Source organism: Marmota marmota, unplaced genomic scaffold (assembly GCF_001458135.2).
Source record: "Marmota marmota marmota unplaced genomic scaffold, marMar, whole genome shotgun sequence".
Classification (NCBI taxonomy): domain Eukaryota; kingdom Metazoa; phylum Chordata; class Mammalia; order Rodentia; family Sciuridae; genus Marmota; species Marmota marmota.
This window is the reverse complement of record NW_025999900.1, coordinates 66,265,517-66,283,565: the sequence shown is the minus strand read 5'-3', so window position 1 is coordinate 66,283,565 and position 18,049 is coordinate 66,265,517. Positions and strand designations below refer to the sequence as shown.

General features: G+C 48.3%; 1 protein-coding gene across 5 annotated transcripts in view; it reads right to left on the bottom strand.

Annotated features, from left to right (window-relative positions):
• Positions 1–1,686: 1,686 nt before the first annotated feature.
• The window catches only part of Znf839 (zinc finger protein 839), a 20,117-nt gene continuing 3,754 nt past the window's right edge, over positions 1,687–18,049 (bottom strand). For 2 of the 5 annotated variants that reach the window (XM_048799373.1, XM_048799375.1), the window contains 7 exons: positions 12,244–13,128; positions 9,234–9,461; positions 7,325–7,417; positions 6,459–6,608; positions 4,175–4,315; positions 3,893–4,028; positions 1,687–2,700 (listed from right to left, as the gene is read on the bottom strand). In XM_048799373.1, coding sequence (XP_048655330.1) covers positions 1,808–2,700; positions 3,893–4,028; positions 4,175–4,315; positions 6,459–6,608; positions 7,325–7,417; positions 9,234–9,461; positions 12,244–13,128 — 2,526 coding nt within the window. In that variant the 3' untranslated portion in view covers positions 1,687–1,807. Of the gene's footprint in view, positions 2,701–3,892; positions 4,029–4,174; positions 4,316–6,458; positions 6,609–7,324; positions 7,418–9,233; positions 9,462–12,243; positions 13,129–13,235; positions 13,421–18,033; positions 18,044–18,049 lie in introns of those variants that run through there. The other 3 variants (XM_048799374.1, XM_015495883.2, XM_048799376.1) reach the window with 3 other exon arrangements.

The following is an 18,049-nucleotide window of genomic DNA, read 5'->3' as shown; positions in this document are numbered from 1 at the left end:
ATCAGTCATGTTTCACAAAGTATGAAAACTCAGAGAGGAGCCTGAGGATTTGATACTGTGAATAGGCCTTCAAGGGCATTTCAGGAGCTCTTGATGATATGTGCCCCAGGCGCCTATCAGAAGTTGCTCAGGAGAACTAACAGGATTGATGCTGCTAAGGCCAGAGAAAAGTAAAGAGCTAAATAATGAATAAAAATAATGACTCTGCAGAGCAACTTCTATTGGGAAGGAACAAGGAAGAACTCTGAGGCCATTGTGGCATTTAAAGTTTAGCAAAAAGGTGGCTCCCAGGCGCACAGATCCTATTCCTCCAGAAACCCTGCCAAATGACAAGAGGCACATGAAAACTCTGGAATCCACCTAGACAGAACATGATTGGAGAAGGATAACACTATAACTCCAGGAAACACAAAAGCTAGGTAACCATAGTGTGCTGTGCACGGCTCAGCTGTGAACAGCTTTTGTGTGTCATTAACTATTATGACACTTGGTGGGGCCAAGCTAAGCATCTTTTCATGCTGTTTATCAGAGGTGCCAGGCATCCTGCCTTCCAGCAGTTCTGGTCCCTGTGGGTTGGGTGAGACGTTGTGGCTAATTCTGGCCACTGTGCTATTAAGTGCATTTGATGGCTTGACTTTACTGGCATTCTCTCTCTCTGGCGTGGAACCAAAAGCGTTCAGCTGTGGCTGCCCTAGCTGGTTGTCCTCCACCTGCCCACGGAGCACAGCGCCCTCTCTCTAACCTGCCAGCAGAGATGTAGGTGAGCAAGGAGCAAGGAGCAAGGAGTTTATGTTAAAAGCTGCTGAGGCTTAGGAGCTGCACTGCGACCTGTTCAGACTGATCCACAAGGTGAACCACACTGGGAGGTGGGGTTTGGCTGAGGCTGCTGTTTGTCTTCCATGTTGATCCTTTGTTTCATTTTAGTCTCAGCTGGCATGGAGCTGCCCTCTTTGGAACAGGCTTCAGAATCTTTGAGCCAGGTATGGCCACATGACTGACTACTGAGGTATGCAGTTTTCAGATCATGGCCCTTAAAAGGTGTGTACACAGCTAGATGTGGTGGCTCACACCTGTAGTCAGCTGCTTGGGAGACTGAGGCAAGAGGATCTCAAGTTTGGAGCCAGCCTCAACAACTTAATGAGACCCTGTCTCAAAAAATAAAAAGGGTTGGAGGTGCACTTGAGTGATGGAGCAGCCCAGTACCATCCCTGATACTGCCAAAAAAAAAAAAAAAAAAGCATGTGTGCTTCTCTTGCCCTTCTTTCCTTTTGGGGGTAACACAAGGTTGAGTGTTAAACTACCTTGGACCTTAGGGACAAGGGCCATCCTAGGGGGAAGAAGCAATCTGGGTCTGGACCACCTGGGGCAAAGCCACCCAACTTCCTGAATGCCTCCCAGCTCATGCTTTTACTTAGATATAAAATTCTCTCTGAAGCCTATCACTGTTGCCGCATGTCCCAGAAAAGCAGACCAAGTCTGATGAAGAAGTGGTATGGCATGAACAGAGAAGGGGACATCACTTTGTGGAAATGGAAAGCTGGGCTGAAAATCGAGTAATATTGGAGCCATTTTATGACAGCCACCAAAAGCTCCTAAGAGATACATAGGAGGGATTTGTTATCAAGCAATGTATCTGCCTCTACTATGAGGAGCTCTGCAGAAAAACAGTAGGGTAGACACACATCATACTTTATAAATAAAAGGTTCATTTGTATCAGTATTCACATTAGAAAAATATACACTGCCTGGAATAGACTTTCTCTGGATAAAATGCATACAAATCCAGGATCAAGCTTTGGACTCCTTGTCACTGGGAGGGCTCTGTCTCTACAGTGAGGAATGTCTCCACAGTCTCTGAAGGACCCTCTTCTGGTGGACCAGTCTGTAGGGCAGGCCCCTTGGCATCAGTCACTATGACAATGTCCTCCCCCTGAGACACTATGGTGCCTGGATGGGGCAAGATAAGCCCATCAGAAGTCTGAATAAAAATCTGTTCCTGAGACAACATCTGACACCCATTGGGAATTTCAAATGCCAAGGCTTCCCCTACAGCCACCACACTTTCCAGTTCTCTTTGGTCAATGTGCACCTGTGTCCCACAGGGGAACCAGTTCAAGTCCCCAGCTTGGCTTCCAAGACCCCCTTTAGTTGGCAGTGATCTGTCTGGGCCAGGCTGAGGCCCTGGCTCTGACACCGTTCTGGAGGCATAGTCTACTGGCATGGCATCCATGGGCAAAATCTTCAGTGAAGGGGCCACAGAGTGCCTGGGGCCGACTTGCTGGCAGTTCAGGTGGGAGCCACACATCTCACCACGGTTCCCTACCTCTGCACTTCCAGACCTGCCAGGCAGCAGGCACTCCCCTCTTCTACCTGACGACAGGACACCACAGACACCTGGGCTCCTCTGGCTGTCCCCGGTGTTGGAGTCTGCAGAGTGTTCCGGATCATTATCTTCAGGAAATGCTGCCACCTGGGCCGGAGGCAGGCCCCCAGGCTCTCTTAACTGAGCGTGAAGAGCTGGCCGACTGGTGGCCCCGCACAGGGGAGCGGAGCCCACAGACCTCCTCCTGGCTCTGAAGTCATCAAAAGCTTTAAGCTGCTGGCCCACATGTAATTTGCTTCTGCCACTATTAGAAAGTGCCATCCCATGGCTTTCTTCAGAATAGGGAGGGGTGCTCCCACTTGCTGGAGAGGCAAAACCTAAATGGTTTGGAAAACAGGTAAGCTCCTAGATCTTGGCCTATTCACCACACCATCCAAAATGAGCTGGTCCAAATTAAGTTTCTTGCAAAGAAACACATACACACACACACACACACAAAAAAAAAAAAAAAAAAAAAAAACTCTCCCAGCTGCTCAGACACAGGCAGCAAATCCTTTTTCGTTTAGTCCCTAGTAACTATTGGCAGAGGCAGATTTTGTCATAGAAACATGTTCCAAAAGCCATTCAGTCATTTTATTCTGACACTGAAATGAAAGACCAGTGGTTCTTCACCAGAGATAAGCCCAAGAATCACCTGAGAGGCTTTTGAAAATATTCAAAATATTTCAAAATATACCAATCCCAACCCCACTCACAGACCTGTATTCCCCAGCCCCTGTTTTTCAGAATGATCTCCTCAGGTGATTCAGATGCACATCCAATTACGAGCCACTGTTCTGGAGGGCAGTGCCCTGAGGGTGAGGAAACCCTCTGACCCAGCCCTGGACCTAGGCACCAGGACAAGGACAACACAAGGCACACAGAGACACTTAAGAACTGTCAGTTAAACTGAAGTGAACTGTAGCATTGATCACTCGGTCTCCAAGTCTGGCTGAAGCCAGAGAGGAAACAGACCAGCTAAGCAAAAGAGCTGTGTTCCAGACTGATACCAAAGAGCTTTCATCCCCACTCTGAACCACTCTGCATTCCCCTGTGGCAGAGTTAAATAATGAGTCCTGGGGTGGAATTGTCTCTTCTAATTGAGACCTTAGGAGCAGGCAAGGAATCCCATGGCCCTGATACAACTGCACAGAGGCATAAAGTCACTGTCACAGAGCATACAGAATATCTGTCGCACGGTCAGGCAGCCAGAATAAAAGCCAGACTATGTCTTTTTTTCAAATCTCCGCCCAACCCCTCAGGACCACCATGGTGCAACCTGCTCACCACCACCAAATGACTCTTACTTTTAATAAGGGGATCTAGGAAACCTGAAAGAGCTCAAGGCTCATGGGTCAAGGACATAGAATTCCAGAACATTGGGAGGTTGGGATAAACCTGAGACCAGAGGGTTCTCTTAAACTCAGCCACAGGGGCACCCATCCCTGAAAAGTGCCAGCCTGGGCACATCTGTCGTACCAGCAGGGCATCTGAGCACGGCACCCTTCAAACCCACTGAACATGCTTTACCCTCACTGGCAGCTGGGGCATTGGAAGGCCCGGTCTTCTCCTGGCCTCCACTGTGGGCAGCAGGAGACTTGGGGGCATCTGTGCACAGAGCGTCTCTTCGGGGCCTTTTCACCATGGCCAGCTCCTCTTCTGCGGCCTGTGAAGAGAAGACCCCCTGGCTGAGCCCAGAAGCCACAGGTGGAACTGCACCTCTCCCTCCTAGAGACGAGTGCTGGGGACCCATGACCACCAACTCAGCATCTGGCACATGTTCAAGGTTGTGCCTGCCGATGAGCAGCCCACCTCATTTCCCCTCTGCTGGCGGCTGGCTGCCTCTAGCTTCTCCCCTTCCATCTCTTGGGTAGGGCGTTTGGGGGGATTGTAGCCTGGGTGTGTTTCTTTCTTCCTCAGGAATTCCTCCGTGATTCCTAGTAACTCAGCAACCTGAAGAGGAAAGGGCCAGTAGAAATAAGCTTCTCTCAGTACAGATGCAGGTCTGCAGAGGCATGCGGACCCATGATTTGAGTGACGGGCATTCAGGCTGTGGTGCCTCTGCACAAACATAAAGTCAGAGGGAAAAGCTCCTGAGGAAATGGATCATTACCCAGAATAGCAGTTCTGGGTTAGCTCAGTGCCAAAGACAGAATAAACGGCACTTTTAAAACTATAAACCACACTTTTTAAGGCTAACACACACTTACTGTGCTAGCTTGTACCTTGGTATCTTTCTTGTACATTATCCCTCCTTTGTCTCTGCAGAAAACCACCCTGCCAGTTCACATCCATATCTCCCTCCCAGGTGGTGAAGAGGGCATGGTGCCGACCTGAGAGAGCCATGCTAGAGTGCAGTTTCTGCTCCCAGCTGGGTGACTTTAGGGAGCCACTAGCTCCCTGAGCCTCAGTGGCCTCCCTGAGGTCAGCTGACTGTTAGGGTTTTGTAAAGAATGGATCTGATTCCACATGCAAAGCACCAGATGTGACGTGTAAAGACACAGCCACGGCCGCCTATCTGGGCCTTGTAAGGAGAACGCCATGGGCATCAGACTGCGGCAGGCAGAGGGAAGGGTACCCCAAGGCCAACCAGAAAACAGGACCAGATGTGCTTGATGCTGACCAAGCTGGAGAGTGTCCCTTTATAAACAGAGATGTTGTTGCTCCAAAGAGGCTGTGGCAAGAGAGGATTCTGGTGGGCATGCACAGAATTTTGTACACATCCAGCTCTGCTGCACAACAGGATATCCACACTTGTTTAACTTAACAGTTTAAAAAGCAGCAACTCACGGGCTAGGGTTATAGCTCAGTGGTAGAGTGCTTGCTTTGTGCCTGTGAGGCCCTGGGATCGATCCCCAGCATCCCCAGCACCACATAAAAATAAACAAATAAAAATAGAGACATTGTGTCCATCTACAACTAAAAAAATAAGCAGGAAGATCGCGGGTTCAAAGCCCAACCTCAGCAAAAGTGAGGCGCTAAGCAACTCAGTGAGACCCGTCTCTAAGTCTCTAAATAAAATACAAAATAGGGCTGGGATGTGGCTTAGTGGTAGAGTGCCCCTGAGTTCAATCCCCAGTACCAAAAAAAATAAAAAGCAAAAACAAAACAAACACATAGGTGACTATTCTGAACTGGGGAAGCTACAGGAGGCTTACCAGGAATCCATTATATTTTTGTAATAGTAATTTCAAAAAATAAAATAAAGTATAAAGGCTCATTGAAGAATATGGTAAATGATGAATTTGTGTAAAACTAACAATGACAACCAATAAAAACACCAAAACCCAAACCAGGAACAGATGATAACTATCAAGAATGGACCAAGGGGGAAAATAGACCAAGACTGCGTGCCACAGAAGAGTCCCTATGCCGTGGAACCTTGTCCTTCTCAGCAAAAACGAGCAGCAAAGGGAAGGGGAGTTAAGGCAACGCAACCCCCTAAATACGCTCCAGTGCCACATGTGCAGCAGATGGTTTCAAGGAGGACTATTTCAAGCCAGGGCCACACTGTGAGAACCATCGAGGGCCATTTGAGTCAGCACCCTCTCCCACCGAGGAGCAGAGACCAAAGGGGAGGGGCTCTGCCAGGTCAGTGAGGTGCTGCGTCACAGACGGTGGGGCCAGACCCCAGTCCAGTCCCTGAGAACAGCCCCTGGGTGACGGGATCACGGGTGCAGGCTTGTGCCCAGCACAGGTTTCATCCAAAACAATGTCAGCTCAAGACTTTTCCAGGTGAAGAGCCCAATCTAGCTAAAGGCACTGTGATGATGACAATGACACTGAAATGAGAACCGCGTCCAAACAACCTGGCACGGCAAACTGTTGGCCCTATGGGCCCACGTGAAGGCTCACGAGGAGCAGAGTACCAGGCCTAGAGGTGCGGCCCGACAGCAGGGGGCGGAAGGCGAAGGGTGCAGTTTTCTTTTGGCTCATCTGCATTTTTGAGTTTTCTGCAACAATATTTAGTGCCTTTACATGAAGGAAACAAACAATCCACTTGGCTGACTATGATGTCATGGCTGAAAACCTCTTTGTTCACAGTCATCCTTCTTAGAAACCCTGAGAGCAAAACTCTGCTGTGTGCGGCTGTTACCTTATCATTGTTTATTTCCAGGGGCTCCTGAGAGCATGGACCAGAACCACTGAGGTAATCTTGACACAGTTTCTTAACCATGTTATGCAACTCTTCAAATTCCTTATACACGGCTGGGAAAAAAGGCTTTGCCAGATGACCTTTCTCAACCTTCGTGAAGATAAAGATGACAAAAAGAGTTTAAACCTGAGGCAATGGTGTAGAAAACACAGAAGGGAAAAAAAAAAAAACCTAAAGAGAGAAGGACACGGGTTCCTCAGCCCTGGAAATGGCTGATGGCGGCGCCTCCTTCTCCCCTCAGGGGGTGCCTGCTCTGTGTTGGCACTGTGCCCAGCCTGGGGAGGCCAGGATGGGCCTGGGAGGAGCTGACCAGAAAACACACACCACTTGGCATGATGGCCGCAGAGCCCTGAGGGTGGGGAGGGGAGGGAGCAGAGGGGAGGCAGGAAGGCCTGGGGACAGGCTGGCGCCAGCCCCTGAGAACATGTGCAGCTCCAGGGATTGCAGCAGCCTCTGTGGGAAGCATGGGGCGCAGGCAGGGCTGCGTCTTCAGAGGTGGTACAGAGAGAGCAGAGCCCCATGTAGGAAGCCAGCCAGGTAGGATGGAGACCTAGCCACAGTTGCTGCTCCCACTGTCACTCTCCCATACAAAGTTAAACAATCAAAAGAGTGACAAGAGGCATGCCTAAGATTCCCCACCAGACAGACACTGGCCCTGCACCAGGCACTGGCGCTCACTTCAGCCCTGTCCTGGAGAAGGGAAGGATTCCACATGGCCTAGGTCTTCCCCAAATACACAGCAAGGATGTCCTCCTGCACGACTTCAGAGCATCCCCTCCGTGGTTCGAGGCTCCACCAAGACTCACCTTCATCAGAAGGAATTCATACACGGTCACAACCTGAGCCAGCTGAGGCAGCGCCAACTCCACCAGATCCTTCTGGTCACAATGCTGCAGACACTGCCAAAAGAAAGCATTTGCCACCTCTAAAGCCCATAAGAATTTCCCAACAGTCAGCAAGCTGATGCATCGTAACAGGAGAAAGTTCTCCCCAAACCCGGCAACTCTAAGCTACATTCCACTTCATTAAGCATCTCACTTGTTCGCCCATTAACAAAGTGCTGTGGTCAATTCTAGTTTCAAAGTTTGAGTCCCACATGACAAGCACTGGGTTCTGAGACGAGGCCCAGGAGTAAGGACATGGCTCTGGGGAAATGTGTGAGCTTCCTGCTACTGTGGAGGAAGCTCACAGAAATGCAAAGTCAAGAAGCTACAGAGGTTAGTGCTGCATGGAGTGAAAGGACAGAGGGATATCCGTAGGCAGTACCTGGGACTGATAGGCAGGCCAGCCAGGCTGGAGGGCCTGAGGATTTGCATTTCCTTCCAAAGGCAGAGTATGGAGGGAGGTTTCAATCAGGTCCTTAAGTGGCAGTGCAGGGAACAGAGTGGGAGGCGGGTGAGGACCCAGTTGACAACAAGGGTGTGGGCAGGAGGGACAGGGAAGGCACAATCCGCCAGACTCGGGGTCACTGGACATGGGAAGGGTGAGTGAAGGGGAAAGAGACAAGAAAGCCTGGGGTTCCCAGCCTGACTGAGCACTAGGCAAAGCGGCTCTCCACCAAGGGTAGGCAGGAAGCCAGTGTGCAGGCCCCCCTCAGCGGAGCACCGAGGGGTTCATGGGACTCCAGGCGCAAAGATTTCAAATACGAGAGCCAAGGCTCTAGAGAGCAGTCTGAACAGGAAGTAACAGAGAGTCTGCAGAGGGAAGAAGGTTAGAGAAACCAGGCAGATGAGGGAGCTCAAGCAGGGTAGCAATGAAGTGAGGAAAAGCAGAGGAACTCTGGGAGACAGGAAGACCAGGGAGTTCAGGGAGGCTGCGCTGTCGGGTGTGGAAGACAGAGGAAGCAGCAGACAGGGCATCTCAAATTATACTCAATGCCCAGGTCCATGGTGGTTTTGTCCACTGATTGGCAGGTTTGACTGCCCCATTTTCCCCCGAGCAGGGGCTGTGTTTATCTTGTGTACATGTCCCCTCCTTACCCAGAACTGGGCCTAATACTCGACAAAAACCCAAGAAACATATAATGTCAACTTCTGCGAAAGTTCTCATCTAAAAGAATGGAGAATGGTCCCATTCAAAGCAGTCCTCCACTTCTCTGTGTGACACATGGGGTTTTGTATATTCTGAACCCATCTCCTGCCTGCAGTGACCCTGTGCAGGTCATTTGGCTGGCTGGGTTTTGGGTTCCTCCACTATAGAGGCAAGGCAATGATCATAAAGAATACATGAAAGGAAGTTTGTCCAGGCCAGCAAGGGGGTGCCAGGGAGTGGCAGGCTAGTTACCTTGCAGGAAGTGCTCAGTAAGTGGTAGTTCTTTTCAGGGTCAATGTAGGATTCTAGACGAAGGCCACCTACCTAACCCATACTTCCAAAAATTAATCATCCAACAGTCTCATAACACAAACCCAAATGCAAAGAAAGCTAATCCCCCAAGGTTTAAATTAGCTGCTAGAATGGGCAACATTGCATTGTGCCTTAAGAAACTTAAGTGCCTGAGCTGTGACCCCAGCCCTCCTATGGTCTTTTAAACAGGTAAGCCTCTGTGTTATTTCAGATAACCCCACATTGAACTGATTATATACTTCATCCTGCATCATTGCAGGTGAACTGCTGACTTGGTCATGGTGTTTTACTTTTAAATTCAGAAACCTAACAGTGACTTCCCACTACCACGACAAAGAAACATTGTCCAGAACAGGATGTAGGAGTGTCTACCTCCTCCAGCAGGGCTCTGCTCCCTGAGGCATTCCGCCTCATGGTCCCAGCAGGGCCTTCGTGGGGCTGGGATGCTCGGATCCTCTGATGGACAGCTGCACTAGACTCTGCCAGGGTCTGCGAGTCTCCACTTCTTCTAGGTCCGAGGTGACTCTCTGATCCCAAAAGAGCTGAATGACTTCCATTTTCTGGCTCAGGTACCAATGCCTCTTCTACAGACTGCCCATCCTGGATAATGTCACACACCCCAAAACAAAATAAAACAGGCATGCTTTCTATATATCACCATGAAAGCCTTCAAGCAAAAAAAAAAAAAAAATCAAAAGCAAGAACCTTGCCAGGTTGAGTGACACAGGCCTGTAATCCCAGGAGGCTGAGGCAGGAGGATCACGAGTTCAAAGCCAGCCTCAGCAACTTAGTGAGGCCCTAAGCAACTTAGCGGGACCCTGTCTCAAAATAAAAGTAATAAGGGCTGAGGATGTGGCTCAGCAGTTAAGCTCCCCTGGTTCTATTACTAAATAGAACAAAATTTAAAAAGGATAGAGCTACAGCTCTGTGGTAGAGTGCCCCTGGGTTCAATCCCTAGTAACCCGCTCCCCCCACCAAAAAAAAAGGAACTTGTTGAATTCTTTGTCTTTTTTTGGCAGTGCTAGAGATTGAACCCAGGAGCTTGCTAGGCAAGTGCTCAACCACTGAGCTCCTCTAGCCCAGTTATTTCCTCTTTAATCTAAACTCTTGAACCGTAATCAGTGCATTTTAAACTCTCCTTTCAGATACCAGATGATCATCAGCCAGCCAGTTAGTCTGGACTGACACACCACACTCTAGGATGAAGTAAGAAACTTCTCTGATGGGATGTCACCTTGAAAATGAAGCTGGGGCTGAGTGCCCAGTGGTACAGCCTCTCTCCTCTGGCTCAAAGCCCTGGGTTCAAGTCCCAGCATCAAAGAAAAAAAATCAGCCTGAGTTTTGTTCCTTAAGCATTGCTTTACATTTTTTTATAGTGTATATTTCAAATACCATGAAATCCATCCTCTGAAAGCATAAAATTCAGTGGGTTACATATATTGCAAGATAAGTGACCCTCCTCACCAATTTCAGTTTACTTCCTCACCTTAGAAAGAACTCCTGCCTTGACCCCACCTGTCCCCAGAGCCCACAGCTGCTAATCTACGTTCTGTTTCCATGGGTTGACAGGGCTTTTGGGAGAGAATCCTGGATCTGACACTGTCCAGTGACTTCCTCGTTGCCAATTCCTGCCTCTGAAAATGAAGATGGGAGCCACAACACACCTACCAATAGCTGTAGGGCCCACGAGCCAACAGGCGAGAAGTGCTTGACATGCAGTGAGCACACAGTATTGTGTCCACTTAGTTCTTTCTTTTCTTTTTTTTAAACCATTTTTTTTTTAGTTGTCGATGAACCTTTGTTTGTTTTTATACAGTGTTGAGGATCGACCCCAGTGCCTGACTAGTGCTAGGCAAGCGCTCTACCACTGAGCTCCTCCCAGCCCCCCCTTAGTTCTTCCTTCCTTCCTTCCTCCCTCCCTCCCTCCCTCTTCTCTCTCTCTTTCTTTCTTTCTTTTTGAGACAGTCTCACTAGGTTGCCAGGCTGGACTTGAACTCCTGGGCTCAAACCATCCTCCTGCTGCAGCCTTCTAAGTAGCCAGAATTCAGCACTGGCCACTGCACCTGGCTGCCCTTAACTCTCAAAGAGCTTCCCTTTCAAATCTTCATTGCAATGGAAGTTTTAGGAGGAATGCCAGGTTTACCTGTGGCTTTAAGTACCATGTGACCTTTAGGAAGGAAGGGGACAGGGCCTAAGTTGCCCAGGCTGGCCTTGAACTTATAACCCTCTTGCTTTAGTCTCCAGAGACTCTGGGCTTACAGGCATGTGCCACTGCACCTGACAGTCAAATAATTATATATATAAATTGTAGCTGGACATAATACCTCTATTTTACTTATTTATTTTTGTGTGGTGCTGAAGTTTGAACCCAGTGCCTCACAGGTGCTAGGCAAGTGCTCTACCACTGAGCCACAGCCCCAGCCTCGTCAAATAATTTCTGACAAGAGTATCAAACCTGGGCTGGGATTGTGGCTCAGTGGTAGAGCGCTCGCCTCGCACGCGTGAGACCCTGGGTTCAATCCTCAGCACCACATAAAAATAAACAAACAAAAGAGTATCAAGCCTGTTTCAAGGGAAGCTGGGAAACCTGGATACCCACAGCAAAAGAATGAAGCTGCACCCTACTTAACACTATCAAAAGCTAACTCAAAATGCACCAAAAGCCTCAATGAAAGACCTCAAAACCATGAGCTTCTCAGAGGAAAACTTAGGGCAGAGACTTTATGATATTGGGTCTGGCTGTTATTTCTGGGATATGACACTAAAGGCAGAAGCAAGAAGAGGAAAAAACAAACAAATGGAACTTCATGAAAAACTGTTAGGATTGCGCTGCAGCAGCCACTAACAGGGTGGGGTGCAGTGGCACACCCCTGTGATCCCAGCCACTCAGGAGGCCCAGGCAGGAGGATCCCAAGCTCCAAACCAGCCTGGACAACTTCCCCAAAATCCCTGTCTCAAAATATTTTAGGGCTGGGCAGTGGTGCATGCCTGTAATCCTAGTGGCTCACGAGGCTCAGGCAGGAGGATAGCAAGTTCAAAGCCGGCCTTAGCAACAGGGAGGCATTAAGTACTCAGCAAGACCCTTTCTCTAAATAAAATATAAAATAGGGCCGGGGATGTGGCTCAGTGGTAAAGCCCCCTGGGTGCAATCTCTAGTACTACAGAAAAAGCAAAACAAAACAAAAACCTGGCGGCTGGGTTCCATTGAATGTGCCCACCAAATGAGGTTGCTGGGTGGGGAGCACTCGCCAGCTTGGCAGCAAAGCAGACCCTCACTATGACAACTTGGGTCTCGAACTCCCATCACACAAGGTGAGGGTTAATTTAAGGATGGTGGGCAGGAAGGGACAGGGATAAGAACACTGTCCCCAAACATCGTTACCTGCTGGCCACCCTGTTCTGATTCTGCTCCTTCCTCACGTGCTGCAGCTGGTGCGCACGGCTCTGGAGAGGTCAGGCCTCCAGTCCCTGCTTCTGTGCATCCCAGGGAGAGGCTTCCAGTGGCCTTCTCAGGCAGCGGCGTCTCAGGATCCACCTGGCCGTGGCCTGGGTTAAGTTTAAAATGCCGGGCCAGTCCCCCCTTTCCTATGTATGACTTGCCACAAGTCTGACACCGAAAGGTCTTGGGCCTCAGGGCACAGCTCTCTAAGTCAAAAAGAGCCTGCTTCTCCCTCTGGCCTTCCTCTTCCTCTGTGCTCAGTTCTGAGTAGTCATCGGAATCCGAAGGGTGCCCTTCGGCCAAGTCCTCTGTTTTGATGAATTTATAGTCTCTAGCTTTGTACTTGGGAGGTCGAGATATCCGTCCAGAACGAGTTTGCACCTTGAAAGATTTTTTTAGCTTCTTGGCACGTTTCGTGTGCAAGCTGGAAATGAGTAAATGTGAACTGGAAGAAATGGACGTTCTTGTGGGCAGGTGAGAGGCTGCCAGAGCAGTCAACCGGTCGCCCTGGCCGCCTAGAGCCTGGGAGGCCTTGACTCTCTTTGGAGGGACTGGCTGGAGGGCGGGCAGGGGCCTCTGTACAAACACCCGAGGAACAGGAGGCCGAGGTGAGCTTCTGAGAAAGCACAGCTGTGGCCCGGTCCTCCCCGGGGGCTGCCCCCTGAGCAGCTGAGGGCTGGCCACGCGCAGCCCCACCAGGCTGGAGCTCCTCCCCGGAGGCTGGCTCTGTCTTGCTGTTTGGGGCTGGATGGTGGCCAGTGGTGGCATCGGCCTTTCCTGACCTTTCACGTCTCCAGGTGTCACCTTGACACATATGGTTTCTAGTTGCTTAAATATAGAAAGAGGAAACCAGGAAAGAGAAAGACAGCATTATGCTCATTGATATTTCTGTAATCATCACAAATCCACCGTTGAAACTCTAAGTTTGAACTTACATATAAAGGCTATGTCCTATGTCTGTAGTGTTTATAGCAGTTTTCCAAACCTCTCTGACCACAGAGCACAGGGATACATGTTACACCACAACCAAGTACATCTGCTGAAACGCTGTGGACACAAATGAAGTAACAGTTCATGCAACACTCACCACCCTACATAAATGCCCTCTCATGTGCTATGTAGTCCACTTTTTTTTTTGGTACAGGGGCACTTTACTCTGGGCAGAATATCCCAGCCCTTTTTAAATCTTTTTATTTTGAGACAGGGTCTAAGTTACTTAGGGCCTCACTAGGTTGATGAGGTTAGCCTTGAATTTGAGATCCTCCTGTGTCTCCCTATTTGCTGGGATTACAGGCATGCACCACTGCCACTGGCAATCCACATCATTAAAAAAAAAAAAAAAAAAAATATATATATATATATATAAAATGACTTATATATATATTAGACATAATCTACTAAATTATTTCATGACTCATTAAGAAATAATTCCTTGCTTTAGTTTTATCCATGTGGTTTTACTTGGATTACTTAGTACTGTGCTCTAAACTGGACTCCATGCAATGTGAGCTCATTTGTTACAGTGCTGGGGATAGAATCCAGGACCTCTGGCAAGCTGAGCCTCTGGCAAGCTGGACCACCTAAACACATCCCCAGCCCAGTGCCAGTGAGCTCATTTTCCACCACCACCCCCGTCCCCCAAATGAATGAAATTCTGAAACCAAAAAAGCCATAAAGAACAAAGTAACCAACAGGGTCCTACGACCCACCTGTAAAGGTAACACAAGCAGTTCATAAAGCCCTCCCAAATCCTTCCAACCTACATGCCCCTTTCTTTACCATATCCCAAATGCCCTGTTCATTCTTGTGTATTTTTAAAATTTATACTGCATGTGACTATCTCCAAAAATATGGTTCAGTTTTGAAATGTTTTTAGACTTTATATAAATGAAATAATCTGTACCTTGATGGGCATTTTCACTCCCTATTTTGCTGTGAGAAATGCATCCACATTGACCTGTGAAGCTCTAGGTGCTCATTTTCTCTGCACTGAGTACACTAGTCTCCTGTTGATGAACAGGTTCTCTCCCTCTGTTCTTATGGTCTGTTCTAAACTTTCATAGTATGTGCATACATGTGTATTTCTCCAAGGGCACACTTCTAGGAGAGGGACTTCATAAACCTTCAACAAATTAAAATATAATATCCAACAAAATTTTAAATGCCTATGCTTTTTGATCCAGCAATTCCATTTTTTTGTTGTTGTTGTTTTAGATTCAATTAAAAAAAACACTCACATGGGCACAAGGATGAATGTTCTAGGAAGTTCAAGGTAGAACTCACTGCCTGTAACAGCAAAACACCTAACAACTATTAAGGGAAGAGCTATCTTCAACAACATTCCACAATATTTACTGAGTGCCAACCCTGTGCCAGACATAGTCATAGGTGTTAGAGAAGAGGAGAGGGTGGGAGCAGGACAAGGCTCATGCCCTTGCAGAGCAGAGTGAGCATTTTCTCAGAGGGAGAAAGGCAAAGGTCCAAGGCAGAGTATTTCAACCTTGGCAGAGTGACACTTCGGACCGGTAGTTCTTTGTTGTGTGGAGCTGTCCTGTACTGTAGGAAGCTGAGCACCATCCCTGCCATCACCCTCTAGAAGCCAGCGCAGCACCCCCAAGTTGTGACCCTCAAAAATGTCTCCAGATGTTGCTGAAGGCCCCTTCCCTATGGGGCAAAACACCTTCGGTTGAGAACCACTGATCTGGGACACAAACAGGTCCTCTTTTGGACTCAATCCTATGCCAGTGAAGGGTCAAAAATGTCATCACACAGGGCAGAATAAAAACCCTCACTGAAAGCAAGCTGGGGTCCATCTCTCATCTCTATATTGCAAACAACAGAGACAATTTGACATTTTGGTTTATGGTTTTTGTGTACAGAGCTGATGCCAGTGTCCCATTAGTCCCCAATTCCTGGGCTACCTGTGACTCACTGACAACTAGGTTTACTTTGTATATCCTTCAATAACCATTATTCATTTCCTTTTACTATTAGTCAGAATTTTTCTCTAAGCTCTTTGTATATTACACATACACCATATTATACACACACACACACACACACACACACACACACCAAGACCTATTGTTCTAGAATGACCAGCAGCAGAATTGGTCCCATAATATATTTATCTGCTATCCAGACTGACTTACCACATAGGTATTATACTTGATATTTTGCTATATGTGTATTTAATTCTGTAAACTTGGGGCTGGGGTTGTGGCTCAGTAGTACAACACTTGCCTGGCACGTGTAAGGCCCTGGGATTGATCCTCAGCACCACATATAAATACAATAAAATAAAATAAAATAAAAATTTATACTATTTATAAACAGTATCCAAGCCTGTCTCACACCTGAGCTAATGGGAGGCTTTCCCCTGCCCTGCCCCAGTCCCTGCAGACCTGCTGGATTGGATCAGCTGGGATGGAGCACTACACCTATCCTTTCAAAATCTCCATTGATTCTGAATGCTGACGAGGCTCCCCAGGGAGTAGATAGGTGAAGCAGATAGGAAAACAGTGCCACCATAGCACAATAGATAAGAGGCAGAACAGACTGAAGGTGACAGACTTGCCAAGGAGAGCTCTCAAGGGTTTTTGCCAGGTGAAATACCACCTCTTCGGCATTAGTGTTGAATGTCCTCAGCCAAATCTAATTTCCCTTTCTTTTAAATTCATTTAGTTCTTTATGTTGATCTCTAGCTTTCTGACCTTGATTAGAAATTACCTGGGGGCTAGGGTTATGGCTCAGTAGCAGAGCTACAGCATGTGGAAGGCACTGGGTTCGAAACTTACCACTGCATAAAAGTAAAACAAATAAAATGCTTTCTGTCCATATACAACTACATTTTTTTTTTTTAAATAAGTTATCTAGTCCATGCCTTACCTTCTATTAGTTCATAACTCCTCAGGGGCAAGGTACACACCTGGTTTGCCTTTGTGGCCTCCAAGGCACAGTGAGGTTGAAAGATTATTAGCACAATGGGCCATAAAGTAACATTATTGTGAGTGCAGGTAGAATTTATACCATTCCCATCAGATTAGCTACAGAATATAATCCTTTTTTATTCATTACCTCCCTCCACTCAGCCCCATGCTGGGGATTGAATGCAGCATTGCCACTGAACTACATCCCCACCCCTTTTTATATTTTGAGATAGGATCTCACTAAGCTGCTGAGGCTACCCTTAAACTTGAGATCTTCCTGTCTCAAACTCTTGAGTGGCTGGGATTACAGATGTATGCCACCACTCCTGGCTTAGAATACAATTCTTTTAGGTTCCTAAGCTTATTTTCACTTGATGAAACGTGACATTATTGGACTCTTTCTGAAGTTGCCACACCAAATCAGATCCAAAAAGTAGTGTGTAGTGAGGACACAGGCTCTGGAGTGCAGCTGCACCTATGGGACCTTGGGCAAAGTCACCCAATCTCTCTGAGCTTGTTCTTGACCTGGAAAAGGCTGATAGAGAAGCATTATTGCTCCCAGTGGCCTGGGCAGAAGTTCTGCAAGTTCAAAGCCTGCCTCAGCAATTTAGCATGACCCTAAGCAACTTAGCGAGACCTTGTTTTTTTAAAAAAAGCATTATTACATGGCTGCTGACAACTAAGCAGCTTAGTAAAGTGCCTGGCTGGGAGTAGGGAGTGTGTAAACAGCAGGAGTCACTAGATGGTGGCTGTACTGGATGGTGCCATGCTGTCTTTAACAGATTTGCTGTGTCCAGTACATGGGGAGGCACTGGTTCTTCAGAAGAGTACAGCCAAAAAGCTCACGCAGTGAACCATCCCTACTGCCAACAAGGAAATCAAAGTCCAAAGAGGTTGTTACCTTACCTAAGGTCACACCTCCAGCAATGTTGGGGCAACATACTTGTCTTCCCAAACTAAATAAAGCAAGATAACTCTCCAGCCTTGATAATTGGGTACAAGCCTATGCAGCCCCATACCACTCAGGAAAAAAAAAAAAAAAAAGTTGAAGACTGTTGGCTCTATTCTCTAGCCTGTTTACTAGAAGCATCTCTCTTCCTTTAGCAATTTAGGGATGAAAGTATTGTCATGTACAACCCTCAAGATAAGGGGATACGATTTCACACACAACATGCAACACCTCCAGCTTTAGGAACTGCCTGAACCCTCCCGGCTTGGGAGATCACTTTCTAAAGCCAACTCCCCCAGCAGTCAAGAGCTCTATGACCCAGGGAATAAACTCTCTGGGAGAGGATGACCTGTGGTATAGAGGGTTTTCACGTGTTTCACGTGTACTGGCACTGCTGGGCACTGGGGTTACAAATCACAGGCACCACTCTGGTGCCAACTCGTACAGCAAACTACTGCATTGTGCTTCCTTTTGTCCCAAGTCTGGGTCTTGGCACTTGTTCTGCTTTCCACTCTTTTACTCCACTCAGGTCTCAGCTCCATTGTCAGGCCTCGAGGACCACCCACTGGAAAGCAGCCCCCCTTTCACCCCCAGAACCGCCTTAACTCTGCACCGTGCCGCACCCCTTGCACTAGGGGCCCCACCTGGTGCACTGTGAGCGCTCAATGGATGCGGAATGAGGGGGCAGAGGCGGGTAAGAGCCAGGCAGCGCGGAGGAGCCCAGCGCAAGGCGGTGTAAGTTCGGGGACTGGCGACGCCGGCCTCTCCGGCCCGGCCGCTCCAAGGCGAGCCTGCCCGTTGCGAGGCGCGGGCCCCCGAGGCCTCGGTTTCCCCCACTCCCTCCCAGCGCCTCACCTGGGGTGGCAGGAGG